The sequence below is a fragment of the Astatotilapia calliptera genome, chromosome 9 (assembly GCF_900246225.1).
Source record: "Astatotilapia calliptera chromosome 9, fAstCal1.2, whole genome shotgun sequence".
Taxonomy (NCBI): Eukaryota; Metazoa; Chordata; class Actinopteri; order Cichliformes; family Cichlidae; genus Astatotilapia; species Astatotilapia calliptera.
The window spans coordinates 21565856-21588100 of NC_039310.1; the positions used below are offsets into that span (position 1 = coordinate 21565856).

General features: G+C 41.3%; 1 protein-coding gene across 1 annotated transcript; it reads right to left on the reverse strand.

Moving 5' to 3' along the window:
* Positions 1-5: 5 nt before the first annotated feature.
* Positions 6-16015, reverse strand: LOC113029194 (uncharacterized). The gene is made up of 17 exons (XM_026179906.1): positions 15867-16015; positions 13493-13599; positions 13220-13359; positions 12863-13020; positions 11475-11633; positions 7433-7862; positions 6141-6239; positions 5522-5612; positions 4329-4552; positions 3999-4241; positions 3775-3873; positions 3461-3654; positions 3192-3366; positions 2927-3083; positions 2686-2839; positions 1889-2000; positions 6-1799 (listed from the first exon to the last, which is right to left on the reverse strand). Exons 1-17 carry the CDS (start codon positions 15885-15887, stop codon positions 1624-1626), a joined length of 2739 nt encoding a protein of 912 aa, XP_026035691.1. The 5' UTR covers positions 15888-16015; the 3' UTR covers positions 6-1623.
* Positions 16016-22245: the final 6230 nt, after the last annotated feature.

The following is a 22245-nucleotide window of genomic DNA, read 5'->3' on the forward strand; positions in this document are numbered from 1 at the left end:
GCAACTTCCTTTGAGAAGACTTTATTGTTAATTGTAACGAATACAGTGTTTGTATCCAAAAAAACCAAAAGCTTTTAAGGAAAATAAACTATTTTACATATGTGTAAACAGGGGGGGAAAAAGCTTGGAAGGGATTAAAGAAGTTGCTTTGGGTCCTGAGTGAGCCCCATGGCTGCATAGATATGTTATATTACAGCCATTACACTGCACTGAATGAGGCTCACTGATGTAGCAGAAAATGGCTAAATTTTCCAAAAAACAAACAAACCCTAAAACATTGGCATAATTGATAATAAGAGGGCTACTTATAAAAGAAAGCGGAGGTCAGTGCATTACCAGGATGCAGCTAAAATAACTAGTTTCAGGTGATGAGAGCTAACATCCATGCAGGCTGAGTTATAAAAACCTTGACTTCAGTGTTTTTACCTTTTTAAATGTGGGTTGTTTTTTTGTTTGTTTTTAGCTTAAAGCTGCGTTCACATCAAATTTAGCCATCCAATTTTTAGGCTAATTCCAGTATTCTACACTGTATGGTGGCTCATTTTTATTAAACTCTTGCCTAATCACAACTAACAATACAAATACTACTTTCAAACGGTCAAGATAAAAAAAAAACTCAATTACTTCTACTGGTACATCCAGTATGAAGTATACAGCTTCAAAATTAAAGAAAGTTAATTTCAACGCAGATAATCAGTGGAAGACATTTATCTGCCTTCATGTCCCTCTAAAACATTTGAACCGTGTTTGGTTTAACTGGCTATTTGTTGTTTAGATTCTCATTTAATACCTTAGATAAAGTCTGTTAGTCATCGCATGCTGTTGTACATTCCCAGTATAAAGTATATTTCTGCCACTTGGCTCCAACCTGATGTCTGTAATGCGAAGCTTCAGGGTTACAAAGATGCTTCCTTCTTACTGGGGTGACATGATGCAGGCCTTACCTGACAGAGCTATAATACTAAAAAGTTTAATAACTTACAGCCATTTTTTTCATCCTGGGTTAAGAGGGGCTAAACTACAGTAATATAGTAGTGTTGCTTTGGCTGGAGACGCTGTGTGGTTGTTTTTTTTCCTTCACATTCTTCTAGCATTACATTTTTACCATCTTCATAAAACATGTCACTCTGCTGCCAGGACACCCATCCATATTTCACAGCCACGTGAACGTGCTTATGTCGAGACAGACACATCCTGGGTGGACTTCTCCAGTTAACAACCACCTTCTTGTGATCATTTAGCCTGACTGCTGGCGCAAAGTGAAGCCAGATAAGGAAAAGATCTCCGGGGGTATGTTGAAGCTGCTTCGTAGTACAGGCCCCTGGAGAAACACAGGTTGCTCCAACCTGTAAAGCTGCGCATAAAGCTATAAAGTCTTTCAGGTGGCGTTTGGGGCTGCAGAGTATTAAATAGTGATTAATTCTGTATATGTAAATGTTAGAAAAAACAGCTGTTGAACACAACGCTCCTGTTTAAGGTTTCAACTCAGCGCGCATGATTGACAGATTAGTGGCACTAGCTGCGGTTGAAACAGTGCAAGTAGGAGGAGTGTTTCATCAATTATGCTTTGCCCAGATGATCCTGGAGGCAGCATCTCAGAGCGGCAGCCGAAACTCGTGATGCTCACTGGGCTTCCAACTCCTCGTCTGAGACGTCGTCAGGGGAAAGGATGCGAGTGTTACTGGCCCGAATACTGTTGATGTTGGTGCAGGAGACGAGACTAGCAATTCCCATCAGACTCACCCCGGTCCCGTCCAGGTTCACCTGAGCCAGGTGGATTTGTTTCAGGAACTTTAGACCTGAAAGGAAGAGAAGAACATATACTGGGTCTGTTCATCTGAGCAAACAAAACTATAAAATCAAAGACCACCTTAGAGCTGGACGTTACCGTGATCTGTAATCCGCGTGCGGCTGAGATTAAGTTTAACAAGCTGACTGCAGCGGATCAGACCTTTCCTCACCACGTTGTCCCCCACCTGAGTGCTGGCTAACCCCAACACCTGGAAAAAAAAAATAGAAAAATAGCAAAATATTAAAACCTCTGCATCAAATATTTTTTATCATAAACTGGTCTTTACATTTTGATTTCGGCCTACTCTGAATGCCCAATGATCGATTTCATTCTGCAAAAGAGTTTAACTGTGATGCTAAAATAATAAATTGAAGCCCAGCTAGTATAAAATAAGCAGGTTATCTGGTCAGACAGCTTGGGTGTCAAACGGTGAAATGAGAATCACATCGATGATCAGACACACAGACTTTACTAACATGGTTTAATTTAATCAAACATGTATGTACCATAGATCGATGTCACATTCAATCATAGACAGTATAAAGACAGATGTAGCTTCTGTGTTTGAAGAGTGAATCCAGTTCAGAAATGCCTGTTTTTTTAATGCCCACCAGATGATCATAATTGTGGTTACAAAAGGAAACAAAACAGCTCTCTGACTTGACCTCAACAATCACCTACCTGGTAAGTTTATGAGATCAGACACTCATTTTAAGTCACACTAAATAAAATATTAAGTCTATTTTGTAAATCCATTCTCTTTATCTAATTCAGAGTCAGTCTATCCTAGTTGTCACAGGCACAAGTCACCAACCTATCACAGGGCTACTATTTACACTTGCACTCGCACAAGGATAAAGCAACACCTGGATAGTACTTATTGGGATAGTCACCTGAAGGTGCGGCAGACAGGTTATGAGGTCGGCCACTCCTCGGCTGGTGACTGCAGTCCGATCCAAACAGAGCTCCTGCAGCTCCTGCATGCATCGCAGGGAGGGAAGCCCTGCATCTGTCACCTGAGTGTTGCTAAGTGACAGCTTCTTCAATCTACACAAAGTAAACACAAAACTCCTGTCAGCATTTTAATCGCAAGGAAACACCTGATATGATGGTGTCAGTGAGTGTGGAAAGGACCTGGTCAAGGTGGAGAGGTGGCTGACTCCCTGGTCTGTAACCTGTGTGTAGTCTGTCAGGTCCAGCTCTGAGAGCAGAGTCAGTCCGGAGAGGAATGACAGCCCGCTGTCTGTCACAGAGTGGCGTCCAGGGAGGGTGATGCGAGTCAACTTCAGACCTAGAAGTAAAGTAGACACCTCACAGATTCACCACAGACTTTCATACTGCAAGCTCACTCCATGCCTACCCTCATTCTTTTAATTCTTTTGCTTTATGCTCTACAAACCTGAGATGATCTGAAGGGCATGACTGCCATCTGCTACAGGGATTCCCACCAAAGTGAGGGAAGTCAGGGCAGGGTGGGTAGCAAGGTGCTCCAGAGATGCCTCAGTCACACCTGTCCCATCCAAGTTGAGCGTCTGCAGGCTGGACATCGCTGCTAGAGCCGTCAAATCCTTAACCTGAAAGAAAAACGCACAGCAAGTCGAGTAAATATCACTGAAGATCAGAGCAGTGTCACCAGCTGAATAGACCTTGCTAACAGAGATAAAGTACTTTAGTCTGTTTGATGCTGAGAAGTCGCAGCTGTGGCACAGAGGTGGGGAGCACAGCTAGTGTGGTTTCAGTCACTGCTGTCTGGTTCAGGCTTAGCTGAGAGAGGCAGGACGGCACTGACTGGAGGTACAGTACCATCCCAGCATCTGTCACTTTGGTCTGGTCCAGGGACAGGAAACACAAGTTCTTCAAACCTTAAAGGCATCAGCAGAAGGGAAATATGTATGTTGAATAAAACTACTTAAATAAGAACAGCTTATTCTGAGATCCAGTTTTGTAAATGTTGTCAACAGTGATGTTTGTGTGTGTCCAACCTGTGATATGCTGCAGGCAGGAGTCAGTCAGCTTACTACAGGAGGCCAGATTGAGGTACTGGAGTTTGACCAGGGTGGACAGGATACAGAGGCCAGAGTCTGGGAATAAAAATAAATAAATAAATAAATACAAAGACAGGGACAAACTGAAGAGCAGACTTTGCAGAAATTTGACAACTAAATTGATAAAAAGCCTAAAAACTACCAGATATAAAATGTTTTACCAGTGATGAGAGATGAGTTGACTAAACTCAGGTGCTTCAGGGCAGTGAAGGCCCGCAACTGCCGTAGGAGCTCATTGGTGGAGTACGGGTAGCTGTTTAAGACAAACTTCTGGATCGGGCAGCCGAAGAACAGCTCCAGGGTGCGTGGATGTAGCAGCCTCTCATGAGACATGTGGTTGAGCAGAAGCTCTGCTAGCTCTGGGGTCAGACCTGCTAGACTGCTGCTGTACTGCATGCTGGGAGCTGTGAGACACAGAGTCAAGAGTGAGCAAACAGCAGCGAGCAAACAAAGCTGTGAGGCACAGTTCTGTGAAGTTTTGTGACTCTTACCAGTCATGAGGTGGACCGTTGCGCGGATAGCCAAGGCACATAGTGAGGGCACGCTGGGTGCTCTGAAGGGTCTTTTAGGGGGTGATGGCTGTCCTTGGTTGGCGTGGCGGTCTTCTTGCTGTGCGGCTCGTTGAAGACGCTCAACAGCAGCCTGACCTGCAGCTGCGGGCGCCAGCGGCCCTCCTGCATTCTCAGGGTCTGCCGCTTCCTCTTCTGGGCCCTCTCTGAGACACACAAACACAAGTTGTGTCCACGTGTTGTATTTTAATGTACAGATAAAGCAGATCTCCAGAGCACCCCCTGCTGTATTTCTGTGCAATACAATAAACAATAAGTGGAAAGGCTCTGATGAGCTGAAATATCCACATTTACTTTTGTATAAGATGCATACAGTCAAATTGATTTAGCTTAACTTAAATTGTTTTTAAAAACCAAAACTAATATTTGGATGGTTAGCTTATTACTGACCATTGCTGCACAATGAGACATAAGCATCCATTTTTCTTGCTGATTCTCACATATTATTTTCTGTATCCACTTTTCTCTCTGGCTCTTTTCTTCCTGCTGTGCAGCTCATACAAACTTTATCTTTTTAAAATGTTGGTAGAAGCTTTAAAGCATCTTTCCCTATCCCCACAACAGTAAAGAGTTTCTTTCAGACTATACCCAGACACAGATTGAGCTGGAGCTCCAAGATAATATTCATCTTTTTTTTTCTTTTGTTAACAGGGTGTTATTATAAAACGGATCATTCTGGATGCAACAGAAGTTGGAGTGCTGAAGTGTGCATGCACTTTCAAACTAATTAAATGCATCTACTTGCAAAACACTTCAGATTGCATGATTAATGTGTGTAATGTGTGTTAGGGCCACATTAACAAAAACAATATTTTGAAACAGTCATTTGAGAATGGAGTGTAAATTTCAAGAGTAAGGTCATCTCACTCTGTCCACCAAGTAATAGTGAGTTTGTAACTGTATTATTCACACTGGATTTTGGGTCCTAAAAGAAAGATAATGTCTTTCTAGCTTAAAAAGATTCTCAACACAGCATTTCTTTCAAAAAGCAAAATTTTTAAAAAAAAAATTTTCTCTTAATGTGGCCCCTAACACTATTTTGTATTACAAAGCAGTATGATCGTAGTCCTTGGTCCTATAATACCATTCTAGTGCCATTCTTTTTAAACACTTGCCTGAGTCGATTTCCTTGCCCTGGCCAGCGCTGCCAGGGCTCAAATCCTCCTCGCATCCTGTTCTCTGGAAAGAAAGGCAGCCTGGGCATTCCTGTGAAAGTTACACAAACGAAAACTGTAATCCATCCAAAAATACTCTAATGCCACTGAGCTGAAGCTACAGATGCTGAGAAAAAAACTTTATACCACACACCTCTGATTAACATCTCTGATTCTCCTTGAACTAGCTCTTCTCTGTGTCTGGTTCACATTCAGAATACAATACCACAACCACACACTGATTGGCTGACCCCACCTGTAGGTTCTTAGTAAACTCAGCAGTTCTGACTTGTGTGCTGTACGTTTGGCAGAAAGGGGAATTAACCTACATATTTTCTAATACTAATCTCTCTTACAGCGTGACACACATTAGCAGGCCAATCTGTACACTAGGCCACTATATAGTGTAATAGTAAAAAAAAATCAAGCTCAAAGGAAGAGGCCAGGGTCAGCTGTTTCTGTTCACAGCGGATGAATAATGGAAACATATGGAAACAGTAATAGAGGAACAGGGAGAGGAGGGAAGCAAGAAAAATGTAGATCAAAGGAGGGATGAAGTATCCACACTCTGGAGCAGTACCGTTCGGCATGTGAAGCGGTTCTTCCTCTCCTTCTTGGTCCATATCAACATCTATGGGAGGATCTTCAGCATCACCAGGAACCAATCTCTGGCCTTGACCTGTCGAACCCCCAGAATGTCATCCAATGACTCCATAGCCATTTAAGTAACATTTAACACATTCAGCTGATCAAATAACTGAGCCCAAACAACCATGAAGAGGTGCGATGTTACAGGTGTAAAGAATCCCATTGGCTGATATACAATGTGTCATCTGATCAGGCCACCCAAGTGTATTAAACGTGACCGATTATACTCTTTTTCATACTCCTTACTTTTATTTTTGGACTCTACTTGCACGACGACCTATCCTGGGCCTCGTGCAGCCCCCTCAGTTCACCCACTCTTAAGCAGTTTTAGCTCCTTTAAACCAACTGATTGTCTGCCCCTCCCAGCCAACAGCAGGTGGGTGGGACTTCCGTGTTCACAGTCAAAGCTGTGCATATGAAGTAATACTAAGTATATGCCCTCTCTCAGACATCATACAGCACAATAGAGGTAGAAAAATCTGTCAAACAGAGTAGTTGTAATACAAGTCAAAGGGAGCAGGTGGATTGGCTTAGAGCACAGATAATGGCCATATAAGGAAATCCCCTCTAGCTGACTCAGACCTGATCCAAGAAAATAAATAAATGAACTTTTACCTCATACTTGTACATTTACTGACTTCATTATTTTAAATGTTCAATATGAGCATGTACCTTCGGAACACTATACATGTGGTGGGAAACGGCTGTCAAAGTATATTTGTCAATTATGTGTAATAATTAAAGCTGTCCATGGGACAAGATAGATGTATGGTGGACAATCCCCTCGTTCGACCATTTCGACGGTCCCAGCCAGCTGCTTCCACAGATGGACTCCACTGACTAAGAGCAGAACAATTACGTCACTCCTCTCTGAACGTCCACTACAAACTTTAGGGTCGTTCTAACCACACACCGAGGTTGCAGAGGCGAACAAAGACTCCACCGATCGTGTAGCTGGATGAGAGACTCACTGCTCTGTTATTTATCTGACAAACTAACCTTTGAAACATGATTTGCCAAGTAAAGCGTAAATGTTACTGCAAGTAATGATTGTGACTGTAGTCCTGTAGGATTCTAACATCATCATGAAGAGTCCCAACATTTAGTAAACCGTTCAATAAAAAAAGTTTGGAAAAAAGCAAATCTCTACTTGTTTTATTCCATTTAGTACGTTTATTTTTATTGCTTTTTATATTAGGTTTAAATAAAGTAAATCATACTTACCCCAGTCATGGGATCCACGCCGTAAAGGAGGAACTCCAGGAATCCCTGCATAATTCACTGCCTCTTCCCACAGCTGGTTAGGTAGTGGAGGAGGTATAACAGGGACCTGATCTCCCACCATGTCCTGGCCAGGAGGAGGCTGAGGAGGCGCAACACAAGGAGGCGGCTCAGCACTGTGGCCTGCTGGACTTGTTTCCTGAGGCGTCTCTGGAGGAGTGGTCTGAATACACAGTGCAGCGTTAGGCGTAAGGCCGAGAGAGCGGAGGGAGCAGGCAAGCTCAGCCTCCCCAAAGCGCTTCCGTGGGAAACCCTGAAGGAGAGAAAAGGAGGGTAGGGAGGGGTGACGTCCGGTGATGTGCTCCACAACGCTGCGCAGAGGGGCATCAGCTGGGAAGCGCTCACGCATGGACTCACCAGACGGCAGTCGAATCTGCAGCAAAACACAAATATACATGACAAGGTTATTACAGTCAACTTCATTTCTAAAACTAGAAACAATACTGTGTCCTTAAAAACGGAATCAAAATGAAAATAAAAATTATATATATATATATATATATATATATATATATATATATATATATATATATATATATATATATATATATATATATATATATATATATATATATATATATATATATATATATATATATCCATAGGTCCCTCATCCATAGAGGCTGGGGTCTATCACACCAGGCAAGACCCCAGGTGCAGGCTGTGTAAAGATGCCCCAGAGACAATCCAGCACATAACAGCAGGGTGCAAGATGCTAGCAGGCAAGGCATACATGGAACGCCATAACCAAGTGGCCGGCATAGTGTACAGGAACATCTGTGCCGAGTATAACCTAGAAGTCCCGAGGTCAAAATGGGAGATGCCCCCAAGGGTGGTGGAGAATGACCGAGCTAAGATCCTGTGGGACTTCCAGATACAGACGGACAAAATGGTGGTGGCTAACCAACCGGACATAGTGGTGGTAGACAAACAGAAGAAGACGGCCGTAGTGATCGATGTAGCGGTTCCGAATGACAGCAATATCAGGAAGAAGGAACACGAGAAGCTGGAGAAATACCAAGGGCTCAGAGAAGAGCTCGAGAGGATGTGGAGGGTGAAGGTAACGGTGGTCCCCGTGGTAATCGGAGCACTAGGTGCGGTGACTCCCAAGCTAGGCGAGTGGCTCCAGCAGATCCCGGGAATAACATCGGAGATCTCTGTCCAGAAGAGCGCAGTCCTGGGAACAGCTAAGATACTGCGCAGGACCCTCAAGCTCCCAGGCCTCTGGTAGAGGACCCGAGCTTGAAGGATAAACCGCCCGCAGGGGCGTGCTGGGTGTTTTTATATATATATATACACACACACACACACATATAAAGAGGAAATATTTTTAGTTTTTGCCAATATAATGTCACGCTTTCAACACATTAATATATTAGTATTAACTCATACAGCAGGTAAAATAAGTACTGAACACATCACCAGTTTTCTAGGTAAATGTATTTAAAAAGGCACTATTGCCATGAAGTTCTCACCAGATATCGGTTACAACCCATCCAATCCACACATGCAAAGAAATTAAACCATAGATGTCCATAAACTAAGTTATGCGTAATAGAGAAATGACACAGGGAAAAAACACATGACGAAAGGGACGTGCAAAAATCATTAAAGTCATGACGCCACCTGAAATCCGTCAGTATTTAGAAAGCAATCCTGACACTCAGTGCAAATTAATATCAGCTGGTTCAGTTCCAACTGATGGCCTAAAAAAGAACATCTCATGATGGGTAAATGAGCTCTCTCAACAACTTAGCAAACCATACTGAAGGCATTAGTTGCAGCAGAATTTCTAAACTACTGAAGGTTCCAGTGAGCACTGTTGGGGCCATAATCTGGAAGTAGAATGTACATCATTTCACCATAAACCACCCTTGACCATGTGCTCCATGCAAGATTTCAGACAGACAACTGAAAAGAGTTATCAGAAGTGTCGCGTATGAGCCAAGGACCACTTGTGGTGAGCCACAGAAAGTGGTAGAAGAGACAGGTACAGTTGTTTCGAAGAAAAGTAATGCGCTCAACCACCATGGCCTGTATGCACACTCAACAAGCAAGACTCCATTGCTGAAGAAAAAACATGTTGCTGAACAACATTTAGACAAGCCTATTAAACAGGATGCCCTAGTGCACACTAGGGCTGCTCGATTATGGCAAAAATGATAATCACGATTATTTTCACTGAAATTGAGATCACGATTATTTGACGATATTTATTTAACCCTTTAAGACCTACCATAGAACCAAGTCCACCAGAGCTTATATTATTTTTTTACATGCTGTAGTGCCATTTGTGGGAGCATTTCAAGTTGCTATACATCAATACAACTGTTATAGCCCATATTTTAATAATATGTATGCATTAAGTCCATAGTAATTACATAAATTGCAAAAAAGTGCAATAAACTACAAAAAAAATTGAAAATCGCTTTTGTTTTGTTTACATATATTTCTACTTGGAGAAATTTAAGAGGTTTATCCCTCAAAACTTTAAATACAATAAAGTTGCAAAAAAATAGTTTCCCACCACAGGAAATTTATTTTGAGTGTCTTCATAGTTTTATTTTGGAGATACACCAATTTTTATATACTGCAGGAAAAACAAAAAACAATCCTATGATGCAAATTTGCAAAGAAAACAGCATGTGCATCATTTCACTGTGGGAAGTGTTACGAACAGCTGATAGGAACGGCAAAGCGTGTTTCTGGAATATTATGTTTTTGTTCCTGCAAGCGCTTTTTATGCAATTTTTCCAAAGCTATATGTGGAACGAAACCGTGACCGAGGACAAGCTGATGGCATCAGATGTAAGTACAACTCCTCCGGTTTCATATGCAAAACAAATTATTGCGCTAGCTTACACGGTTCAGGTTCTACAGGGATTTAAAAATAGTTACGCAAAACGGAGCGTGCTGCTCTGACCGGCTTTAAAGGGTTAACAATGACTTTAAAATAATAATATAAAATGGTGTGCAACACCACTGAAGTTTTTTTTTTTTTTTAAACTCTTTTCAACCAACGGCAGTCACTCTCCTCTCCAAATAACTTCTGCTTAGCTTTCCGAGCTTCCCTCGGGTCCTCTTAATCAGCGGTCTCCACCCTTTTTTGCGCCACGGACCGGTTTATGCCTGACAATATTTTCACAGACCGGCCTTTAAGGTGTCGCGGATAAATGAGGGAGGGGCTAATAATCGGCTCAGTCATTTTTAATGATCGTTGAAAGCCCAGCAAAAATACAATTAATAATCGTGATTAAAATTCGATTAATTGAGCAGCCCTAGTGCACACCATGTTTGGAGGTCAAAGGCACTGCATATCACCACAAAAACACCATACCAACAGTGAAGTTTGGAGGTGGGTTCATCATGGTGTGGGGCTTTTTTTCAGTATATGGTACTGGGGGGGCTTCATATAATTGGAGGACATATGAATGGAAAAATGTACTGAGACATTCTTGATAAAACTCTGCTGCCATCTACGAAAATGAAATGAGAGTGGACAGCAAGTCAAAGATCCTGAACACAGCCAAGGAAACTCTCAGTTGGTTTGAGAGAAAGAAAATAAAGCTGCTAGAATGACCCAGCCAATCACCTGACCTAAATCCAGTTGAAAATATATGAAAAGAACTTAAGGTCAGAGTTCATAGAAGAGGCCCACAGAACCTTCAGGATTTGACAACTGTTCATTTGGAAGAACGGGCCAAAATCAAACCTCAGCGATGCATCCAACTAGTTTGTGTCTTGAAGCTGTCATCACCAACAAAGGCCTTTGTGCAAAGAATAACTGTCTTCACAAGTGGTTTGTTTGTATTGTAACACCATCTTTGAACTGACACTGAAACTAATAAGTAGTATACTTCAATTAAACATTTTCAAACAATAAAAAGTAAAATAAAAGAATATAATACACTCTGCAAAATGACTGAGACTAAACTGAAAACTAAAATTCTGAATCTATCATGATTAAGGTTCTTCACAGGCCCACCATGAGAATGCAGTTGTTGTCCACATTTGTCTGAATCTTTCCTCCAAGCTTCTGCCCTTCACTGCTGGGAGGAGACGCGTCTGCAGCAGCATTGGTCTGTTTCTTATCCTGCAGGCTCCTCCGATCCTCAGCGATCCGCTTCAGCACCAACTCACGCTCCTGCGAATGCAGAAGAACACAAAATGTTCTAAGAACAATAAAACAGGAGGTCTATACTCAAATATTAATTTTCAAATGTATTATTCATGTATAAAAAACAACAACAACAAACTCAGCTTGAGCACGTGACACCTCTTTTACTCCCCACAGTGACCATCATGCTTCAGTTCAACCACACTGTAGTACACATCTGTTTTTTTTAAATGTGCACCCAGAGAAAAATGTATGGACGCTCCTATTCTAGCTCATAGAGCAGCATACTTCCCCGTGTAGTGTTCAGCCAGCACCAGCAGCACCCAAACAAAGTTTCTGGACCGCATGTAAAGTGAGATGCAATTGGCCTCATTCACTAATATGTGAAAAGCTCCAAAAAAATAAGTGCACTGGCAAATTTACCATTTTGTGAAATGTGCCCACAGGTCAGTTTTGTTCTTACCACCACGTGTAACGTCAGTGAATGAGACTCATTCTTAATCCACAGGCTTGTATTACTATCTGCTTATTCACATACCTCCACACTCCCTTTTGTCTTTATCTGGAAACACATTAACTTCAAGATGTAAAGGAGGAAGTAGTGATCTTCAAAAAACAGAGGCGGCACATCTAAAGCAAAAGCAGGGGAATTTCCAGCTGAAAAAACTGAAACAACAGTGTTTGAGAAAAGCACCTTTCCAAAGTGTTTCCTCAGGAGTGATGGGAAAAAACAGACGTGCTGCAGTAGGTTAGTAAGGTGGCAAATGCCAACAAGAAATATGGCTCAAGTAAAAAACAGAAAACAACAGAAAAGAGGAAAACAGCAGGAAAAAATATCTAAACGTAGACAAGACGAAAAAAAGGAGGCAGAGGTGGACAATAAAAGGTGCAGATGATCAATTACCGATGTTTGTTTAATCGTACACTCGATGCAAATAAGCATCACATTCTATGTTGGCAGAGCTACAATGTGACAGGTTATACAAATTAAGATATGCACAACTGGCCAAAGCGACACCAGCATGGAGGCACACCCCAGCACATGTGACGTCAAATTTGTCACACGCCGCCATGCGATAGGGTAAGCAGTGAGCATAAAAGTGAAATGAGAGCTACAGGGATTGAGCTAAAGCTTAAGCCATTATTATCGAGAGCCTTATAAATCTGCCGAACACTTGACTTTCTTCCTTGTGTGATAATAAGACAACTGCCAGTCAGATAGATTAAGCACCAGAAGTCTTTTCAGCAATGCTCACCTGTTTCTTCTGCCTTCTCTCTGCTCTGACTTCCTGAGCGACGCGTTGTCTCTCTTTCTCCTCAAAGTCACTTTTGTCTGATTTGATCCGCGACTCGACTGGCGGTGGTGGGTCCTGGGAGCATGATTGCGGTGACCTTAGCACCAATGAAGGATCCGCTGTTAAAGACAGAAAAAGAAAATCTCATGATGCACACTACACTATCCAATTCCTTAAGTTATACTTAAATGAATGATTACAATCATCAATTTTAGGATATTATAATAAAAGAAAACTTTACTCGAAGTCCAACCGATGGATTAAGAGCAGTAACAACAGTAAGAAACAGTTTTTATATAGCTTGGAGTGGGGTATTACCTCTGCTGTCAGTGGGAGATGTGCGAGACTCTGAAGCGTGTGCTGCCTCTTTGGGTGGGTTGAATGCAGAAAAAGCTGTCCCAGCTGGCTGTGAAGGCTGCGGGACCAACGTGTGTCGCAGGTATTGACCCTGTACAAGCCTTTCAACATGCAAGAGCGAGACACAGAAGTAAGTGGCTGAAAGAAGTGGTCTATTATACAGAAAGATCATAGCTAGCTAGCTCCACAGATTAAAAAAAAAACAAAAAACAAAACAGAGGGCTGATTACTCACCAATCAGCTGCCTCAGCCACAGAAAAATGCCCCGCCTGCATAGCCGCTTGTATCTGCTCTTCTGTGAATCCCATCTCGCTAAGGACGAGGAATAACTCCCCGATAGTCTGCAAGAAAGGATCAAACAAATGCTGACAAAGCAGCTTTTTTTTGGCTGTTTTCCCTCCTTATCGGTCACTGCTCAAACAATGGCTACTAAGATACTGTTTATCTGACTCATAATGTCGTCATGTGTGAAAGAACGTGTAAAAAGTGATTTAATATGGTCTCTCTCATTTTATTAGTGTTTTATTGGTATATAATGTGCATGCTATTAGCAATTTGTGATGTATGATTAACCATACACAAATATAGCCATATATTGAACCAGCTGATATCAGGTATGGAAAAAAACATGGCGTTTAGCTGGGTCACATCAGGTTTGGGCAGGGTAAGTGTTCAGAGGAGCTACAAATTACGCTCTTATGTTCTATTTGGCATAAACTGAGAGAACAATAAAGCTAGTTGATGCATTAATTACTTCTAGGTTCAACTTTTGTAATTCATTATTAGAAGTTAGCTCTAAAAGCTCCCTGAAAAGCCTTCAGTTGATCCAAAATGCTGACGCGAGAGTACTAACAGGGACTAGAAAGAGGGAGCGCATTTCTTCCATATTAGCTGTTAAACCTAGACGTGAACTGAAAATCCTTCTCTTCTTATCTTATCTTATCTTATCTTAAAGAGCTAATAGTACCTCACTGTCCTAACAGAGAAGTTCATTCTCAGACTGCTGGTTTACTTGTGGTTCCTAGAGTTTCTAAAAGTCAAATGGGAGGCCGAGCCTTCAGTTTTCAGGCCCCTCTTCTGTGGAGCCAGCTCCTAGTTTTGATTCAGGAGACAGACACCCTCTCTACTTTTAAGATTAGGCTTACGACTTCCCTTTTTGATAAAGGTTAGTGTGTGGGCTGTATCAGGTGACCTTGAATCATCCCTTAGTTATGCTGTAATAGGCTCTAGCTGCTTGGGGATTCCCATGGTGCACTGTGCATTTCTTCTTCACTCATCTCCCTGTATTTTTACACACCACTACTGCATTTAATCATTAGTAATTATTAAACTCTACTCTCTCATATAGTTTTGTCCTGTTTCTTATTCCCCTCACCCCCAACTGGTAATGGCAGAAGGCTGCCCCTCCCTGAGCCTAGTTTCAACTGTTTTTTTCCTATTAAATAGGGATTTTCCTTACCACTATTGCCAAGTGCTTACTCAGAGATGGTCATCTGATTGCTGGGTGTCTTTCTAATATCCCTACACTATAAAGCATCTGTTGCTGTGTACTGGTGCTATATAAATAAAACGGAACTGAAAAAAGACGAACATAAATAAAGGCACAATAGCCAGTATTTTTCTTCTTCAGTGGTTTAATAATACTGATTAAGTTAACCAAAGGCGGCTTTAGTGTTTGCAGATCACTGGTAGTTCCCAAATCGTGTGCATTAATGCATGTCGGCCCAAAAACCCTTGAATGAGCGTTAAATTTATTGTATCACTGTAGAATAAAAAGTCTGATTGACAGCAAGGAGGTAAAGTCCAGTGCAACTAAAAAGAACTGATGACACTGCAGAAGACATCAAGAGAACTTCCTGCGTATACGAATGCATGCGTGCCTTAAGGTTTGCCCTTTGGTGTGCTTTGGACACAAAATGTTTGAGGAAAAAAAACAATTACAGTAAATTTGCAGATGAAATATTAACCATTTACTCCATAACAACATCAGCTATGCGAACTAGTAATTACCTGTTATATTGGCATTCCCATAATGCTAAGAAGTGATCATATTTTATTGCCTAATGCAGCCCTTATAAACTGTTTCAATACTAAAATAGAGCTACTCTTCTCATTCGTCTTTGATAGCATAATAAAACCGTAAAAACTTTACCATATGTCCCAAATAAGGGCCCTAGAAGTGGGTGTTATAGTGTTATTAAATTGTTGTCGGTAAACCTAACACGTACAGACATTATACATCAGTACCATTGTCTGTGTTGCAGTGTGGGCTGCAACTCACAAGGGTAATTTCCATAATTATTTATTATCCGTTTCCCCTTAAAACCCTCCAATTCTGAGTTAAACATTAGTTCGCAAAGTTTACAGTAGGAAATTTTATTCCATGTCCGAGTGAAAGACATCGACTCACGATCGAAACTGCAAATTTAAACTTAAAACAGTAGCTAGCAAGCTTAGCCCAGAGCTAATGCTAAGTATGTTGGTATTTGGAGGTCTGTCAACAACAGCGTTAGCATGAGCTAACCGTTAGCTGAACGGGCTAGCAGGCTGATATTTTGGTGCTACACAGGGTGATGTGTCGGAAGCTAGTAGATAATTTGGAGCTTACCGCAGGGTTAGAGGAACTCATGGCGTTGTTTCAAGGTTCCCGTGCAGAAATCAAAGTGAAAGTGATGCTCATTTGCAACTTTATTGACTTCCTCGGGTGTGTTTGGAGAGCCTCTGTGTATGCTAGCTGCAATGACCTCCCCCACTCACAGCAAGAGCCTATCAGCACATAGGATAGTGGAGGGTTTTCCCCTGCGTGTCCACAATAAACTGATCAATGAACTACAGAGACTGAACCCAATCAGCCTTATCAATAACCCTCATCAACTATTGCCACATGTGTGCAGCTTCTCTGGTCTGTGAACATTTAGGTAGTTTGGCAATAATAACAGCATGACAGATAGGTCACACTTACTTTATGACTTATTATCTAAAATCAAATCAAATCACTTTTATTGTCACGTCACATGTGCAGGTACACTGGTACAGTACATGCGAGTGAAATTCTTGTGTGCGAGCTTCACAAGCAACAGAGTTGTGCAAAAATACAATTACATAAAACAAACAAATTATAAGAATGGCTAAATCTGAGAGTAATAAATATATGTACAATATAAGAGTGTATGCATTACTAGATGTGTATACTAAATATGTTTTTCTATGTGTGTGTGTGTGTGTGTGTGTGTGTGTGTGTGTGTGTGTGTGTGTGTGTGTGTGTGTATACAAATTTTACAAATTAAATAGAGTAAACAATAAAATAAAATATATAAAATATATAGAGGTTGGTAGTTGAACATGTGCAAAACAGTGGCATTTATATACAGTGTGGAGTGCATAATGCTGAAGTTCCAGTAGTGAAGGTGAGGTGTCTATGAAGTGTTCAGCAGTCTGATGGCCTGGTGGAAGAAGCTGTCTCTCAGTCTGCTGGTACGGGACCGGATGCTGCAGAACCTCCTTCCTGATGGTAGTAGTCTGAAGAGTTTATGGCTGGGGTGACTGGAGTCCTTGATGATCCTCCCCGCTTTCCTCAGGCACTGCTTCCTGTAGATGTCTTGGAGGGAGGGAAGCTCACCTCCAATTATCCGTTCAGAGCACCGCACTACTCTCTGGAGAGCTTTGCGGTTGTAAGCGGTGCTGTTGCCATACCAGGTGGTGATGCATCCAGTGAGGATGCTCTCAATGGCACAGTGATAGAAGGTCCTGAGGATGCGGGGGCTCATGCCAAATCTTTTCAGTCTCCTGAGAAAGAGGAGGCGCTGCTGCGCCTTCTTCACTGTTTTGTTTGTGTGTACTGACCACGTAAGATCCTCAGCCAGATGTACACCAAGGACCCGGAAGCTGCTCACTCTCTCCACAGCAGCGCCGTTGATGGTGATAAGGGTTTGTACTTCTCTGCACCTCCGGAAGTCCACTATCAACTCCTTTGTCTTTGCGATGTTGAGGGTGAGATGGTTGTCTTGACACCAGTGGGTCAGGGCGCTGACCTCCTCCCTGTAGGCCGTCTCATCACCGTTGGTGATAAGACCCACCACTGTAGTGTCGTCCGCAAACTTCACAATGATGTTGGAGTTGTTAGTGGCTGTGCAGTCGTAGGTGTAGAGTGAGTACAGGAGAGGGCTCAGTACACACCCCTGTGGAGCACCAGTGTTCAGTGTGATGGGGGATGAGGTGATGCTGCCCAGTCTGACCACTTGGCGTCTGTCAGGCAGGAAGCTAAGGATCCAGCTGCAGAGGGAGCTGCTCAGTCCTAGATCCTGCAGTTTCCTGTCCAGCTTCGAGGGAACGATGGTATTGAATGCTGAGCTGTGATCTACAAACAGCATTCTCACATACGTGTCTCTCTTCTCCAGGTGTGACAGGGCAGTGTGTAGTGTCAGGGCTATGGCATCATCAGTGGACCTGTTGTGGCGGTATGCAAATTGTAGAGGGTCCAGTGAGTCGGGTAGTGAAGAGCAAATGAAGTCCCTGACCAGCTTCTCGAAGCATTTGCTTACGATGGGGGTCAGGGCTACAGGTCGCCAGTCGTTCAATGAGGACATGGTGGAGGATTTGGGTGCTGGGACGATGGTGGCCATTTTGAAGCAGGCTGGGACTACAGACAGAGAGAGGAAAGGTTGAAGATGTGTGTAAACACTCCAGCCAGCTGAGCCACGCATGACTTGAGGATGCGGCCGGGAATCCCGTCCGGACCAGTAGCTTTGCGCGCGTTCACCTTCCTGAAGCAACTAAAATAATATAATAAAAAAAGAAATTGCAATTTATTAGGTACACTTTATGAGCTGCATCCAGCAGATAATTCTACCCTTTGAAAATCTTAGAAATATTGTTTTCATCTACTGTTTATCTACTGATAGAATAAAAATGCTTATTTTAAAGTAGATTGGTATTAACGTCAAAGGGCTATGATGTGTTATATGCTATTGATGGTATTTGATAATGTAGTCTAGCACAATACCTCGAGTATACAGGCCTAGTAACATTAGTTAATATACACTTATAATAAACCGCATTAAACTGAGATTGTAGGTTTACCTAAGATCTGGTATACATCATTTTACAGGTGTACCAGAAACTTCCTTTGCTCAACACTCTGGGATCTCCGTTGTGGTATTTTGTGCTTCACAATGCACCACACATTTTCAATGGGAGAAAGGTCTGGACTACAGGTAGGTCATTCTAGTACCCGCACTCTTTTACTAAAAAGTCACGCTGTTGTGACACATGCAGAATGTGGCTTAAGCAGGGACGTCCCTGAAAAAGATGTCACTTGGATGGCAGCATATGTTGCTCCAAAACCTCTATGTACTTCTCAGCATTAATGGTGCCTTCACAGATGTGCAAGTTACCAATGTCGTGGGCACTAACACACCCCCATACCATCACAGATTCTGGCTTTTGAACTTTGTGCTGACAACAATCCACATGATCCTTTTCCTTTTTGGCCTAGAGGACACAAAGTTCATGATTTCCAAAAGCAATTTGAAAAAGTGGACTCGTCAGACCACAGCACACTTTTCCACTTGGCGTCAGTCCATCTGAGATGAGCTCAGGCCCAGAGAAGCCGGTGGCATTTCTGGGCTGTATCTGGAGTTGATATACGGCTTTCGTTTTGCATGGTAGAGTTTTAACTTGCACTTGTAGATGTAGGGACAAACTGTGTTAACTAACAATAGTTTTTCTGAAGTATACCTGAGCCCACATGGTAATATCCTTTACATCATTCCTCAACTTTCCCAGTCTTTTGCTGCACCTGTCCCAGCTTTTTTGGAACCTGTTGCAGGCATCAAATTCAAAATGAGTGAAGATTTGCAAAACAACAATAAAGTTTATAATATAATATTTAGTTTATAATGTTTATAATGTAAATATAATAAAGTTTATCATGTAATATTTAGTTTGTATTCACTGGGCTCTTTTATTTATTTTACTTTATTTATTTTTCCTACTTAACTGTCTCCATTTTTGTGCAATCTTGACCTTATTGAACTATTTTGTATTTGTTATGTTCTGTATGTATGTGTTTCATGTTTTGTGTGCTGTGAGATAGTAACAGTGAATCAGGGAGAGGAAGTGGGGCAGCTATGAATAGGATGAAGCGTGGAAAGGCATCTGGTCCAGGTGAGATATCTGTGGAGGTATGGAGATGTCTCATCCTAACATCCTTCTCTGTCACATCAAACCTCTACAGGTCCTTCTTCATTACATCCATGAACGTTTTCTGAGGTCTTCCTGTTTATCTCTTGCCTGACAGCTCCAACATCTAACATATTCCGTCTAATATAGCCACTGTCCCTGCTCTGCACACATCCAAACCATCTCAACCTTGCATCTCCAACTTTATCTCCAAATGTGAGCTGTCCCTCTGATATAGTCATTACTAATCTTGTCCGTTCTGGTCTCTCCCAGTGAGAATCTTAACATCATCTGCTCCCCTAGCTCAACCTCCTGTCTTTTTGTCAGTGCCAGATTTTAATTCATTGAGCTCTTTTATTTTATTTCACTTGTTTTCATGTCTTTATTGAACTTAACTGTGTAATAAAAACTACATTTTGGATTTTTTGTTTGAAAAAACCCCCCTTATTTAATTATTTTGTCCATTCCACTTTATTTTGCTTGCTGTGAGACAATAATTTCCACATTCTGGAACAATTAAACTATGTTTAATCTCTTTTTGTCTCAATGAAGTGGGTATTCATTCACTACATATATTATAATGCTTAAACACAACAGGTGTAACTTCAGAGTTCATTAGCAGTAAGCTGTCAGCAGGGGTCACACTTACTCTATGTGATGTGGCCATAGACTTTATACACTGATTTTCAGATGTCATGCATTATTAGTAGACAAATACAAAATTTGATTGGCATAAACAATTTATTAATCATAAATAAGCCCGATGGTCTGATTATCCAATTATCTGATCAACTGAGAAGATACAAACAATAAAATAAAATAACACCATGCGCTTGTATCATTGTGAGTTCTTCTGATTAAAAAGCACTGTAAAAAAGAAAAGAAAAGGTAGGATTTAATTACTCATATTACTCTACACTTGAAATTAATATAAAGACTCTTTCTTTAATGCTTTTGCAGGACTGCTGTGGACAAGTAATACAGCAACAGTGAGTGACACAGGAACAGATAACAATGTGATTAAGCGAGATAAGATATTCATAAAGTTGCAGCAGACCGTAATGCGACAGGTAGGGTTAATATGTGTGAAAGAAGAAGGAAGACCTTTAGATAAAGTTCATACAGCTTATACAGCCTTCATAATATATTCTTTCTTACTTACTACTTTATTCACATGCATATGGAGACATTTAGATTATTATACAATTCTTAGATATTGGGTAAAGCTAGACATATATTTAAAGTAGACCTGCATGTACACATATATGTGTATATTTCAATAAAATTGCAGAAATTACACTGTCATCAAACAATGTGACTAATAATTAGTATGCAAGGGCATACAAGTGGCTCAGGTGTGCAGTCAGGTGATGGCAGGGAACAGCAAGGTGGGCTGAGGTAGCCCCTGAGGTTCTGCTGGTATACAAAGGAAAGACAAGGCAGTCCACTTCTGCTGCCAGCAATGAGTAATGCGAAATATGAACCCACTGCAGTGTTGTTCAGATATATTTCTTTATAAACGACATGTGATATGAGAGATTTGTTGAAGGTAACTCAGCTTGACAGACATAAAATCATATATTTGCACAAAGAAACTGATGTCTGAAGAAATATAAGCTGAAAACTTACCATGCTCTTGTGAGGAGATATATAATGAAAACTATCTGCAGCAGATGAACAGCATCTGTAAAACACGATGGAGGTTTTGAGAATTTTGTCAAAACTGATGGAATTATGAATGCAGAAAATGCCAATACCATTTGGAAATAGTTTAACTGGCAGCAGCTTAATTTTTCAGCATGAGAATGAGGCCAAACATGGTGGCCATGCAATACAAGTACACCCATATATTAAAATAAAAACACACACACACACAGCAGAAAGCTACCAGTCATGGACTGCTCTCCCCAGAGCCTCAACAACAGCATTACTAAAGTGTCATAACTCAGCTGTGTAACCAGTCAAAGCTGAACCCAAATGCAGGACTCAGGAAAAAGGGTCAAAATCAGCTTTTAATGCTGTAACTCCAAGAAATAAACAACGTCCAGGAAAGATCTACTGAAAGATCTATTGAAATTGAGCCAGGAATTCAAATATTCAAACTCAAAGCTTGCAGCGAGGTAGCACACAGCAATGTGGGACAACACAGCAAAGGATAAGGGGCGAATCAGTACTCAATACACACACACACACACACACACACACACACACACACACACACACACACACACACACACACACACACACACACACACACACACAGAAGATAACGAGGGGAAAGGTAACAGGTGGGAACACAGCTGCTGCAGACAGCTAACATAATGAGACAGGAAGAGAAACTCCACACAGACACAGAAGAGAACAACACTTACTATTATAAAACAGGAAGAGAGTCAACTTAACGGGGAGACAAGAAAGGACAAAAAGACAAGTACGGAGACTAAAGGAACAGAATGGGAACAGAAAAGGGAATTATCTAATAAACGTGAAGTCATTGAAAACTAACACTAAGGGCAAAATGACTATAAATTCACATTGTTACAGAATAAAATTATGAAATTATGAGCCTTAAATGATTTTTAGTGATCCTAATAAAGGTTGCCCGTCCTTTCTGGGGGTCAAACTAAGGGTTTTCTGGAAATTTCCTAAGTCAAGATAAGTAAATTGTCGTTATTATTTTAACTTAATGTCATATTGCGCTTTGATCTGCGTAAAATGTGAAATAGAAATATAAGAAACAGAAAACCTTTTATTGTTTTTAATGTTTATTTTCCCACGTACATTTATTTATATTAACGTCATAAGCA

Excerpts from the sequence above, each read along its gene's own strand:
- LOC113029194 (XM_026179906.1), bottom strand. The coding sequence starts at position 15,887 with ATGAGTTCCTCTAACCCTGCG. Across the intron at positions 6,240-7,432 it reads GCGTGGATCCCATGACTGGG|GTCAAGGCCAGAGATTGGTT; the intron begins GTAAGTATGATT and ends GGGGTTCGACAG. Across the intron at positions 3,084-3,191 it reads TGCCCTTCAGATCATCTCAG|GTCTGAAGTTGACTCGCATC; the intron begins GTTTGTAGAGCA and ends CTTTACTTCTAG.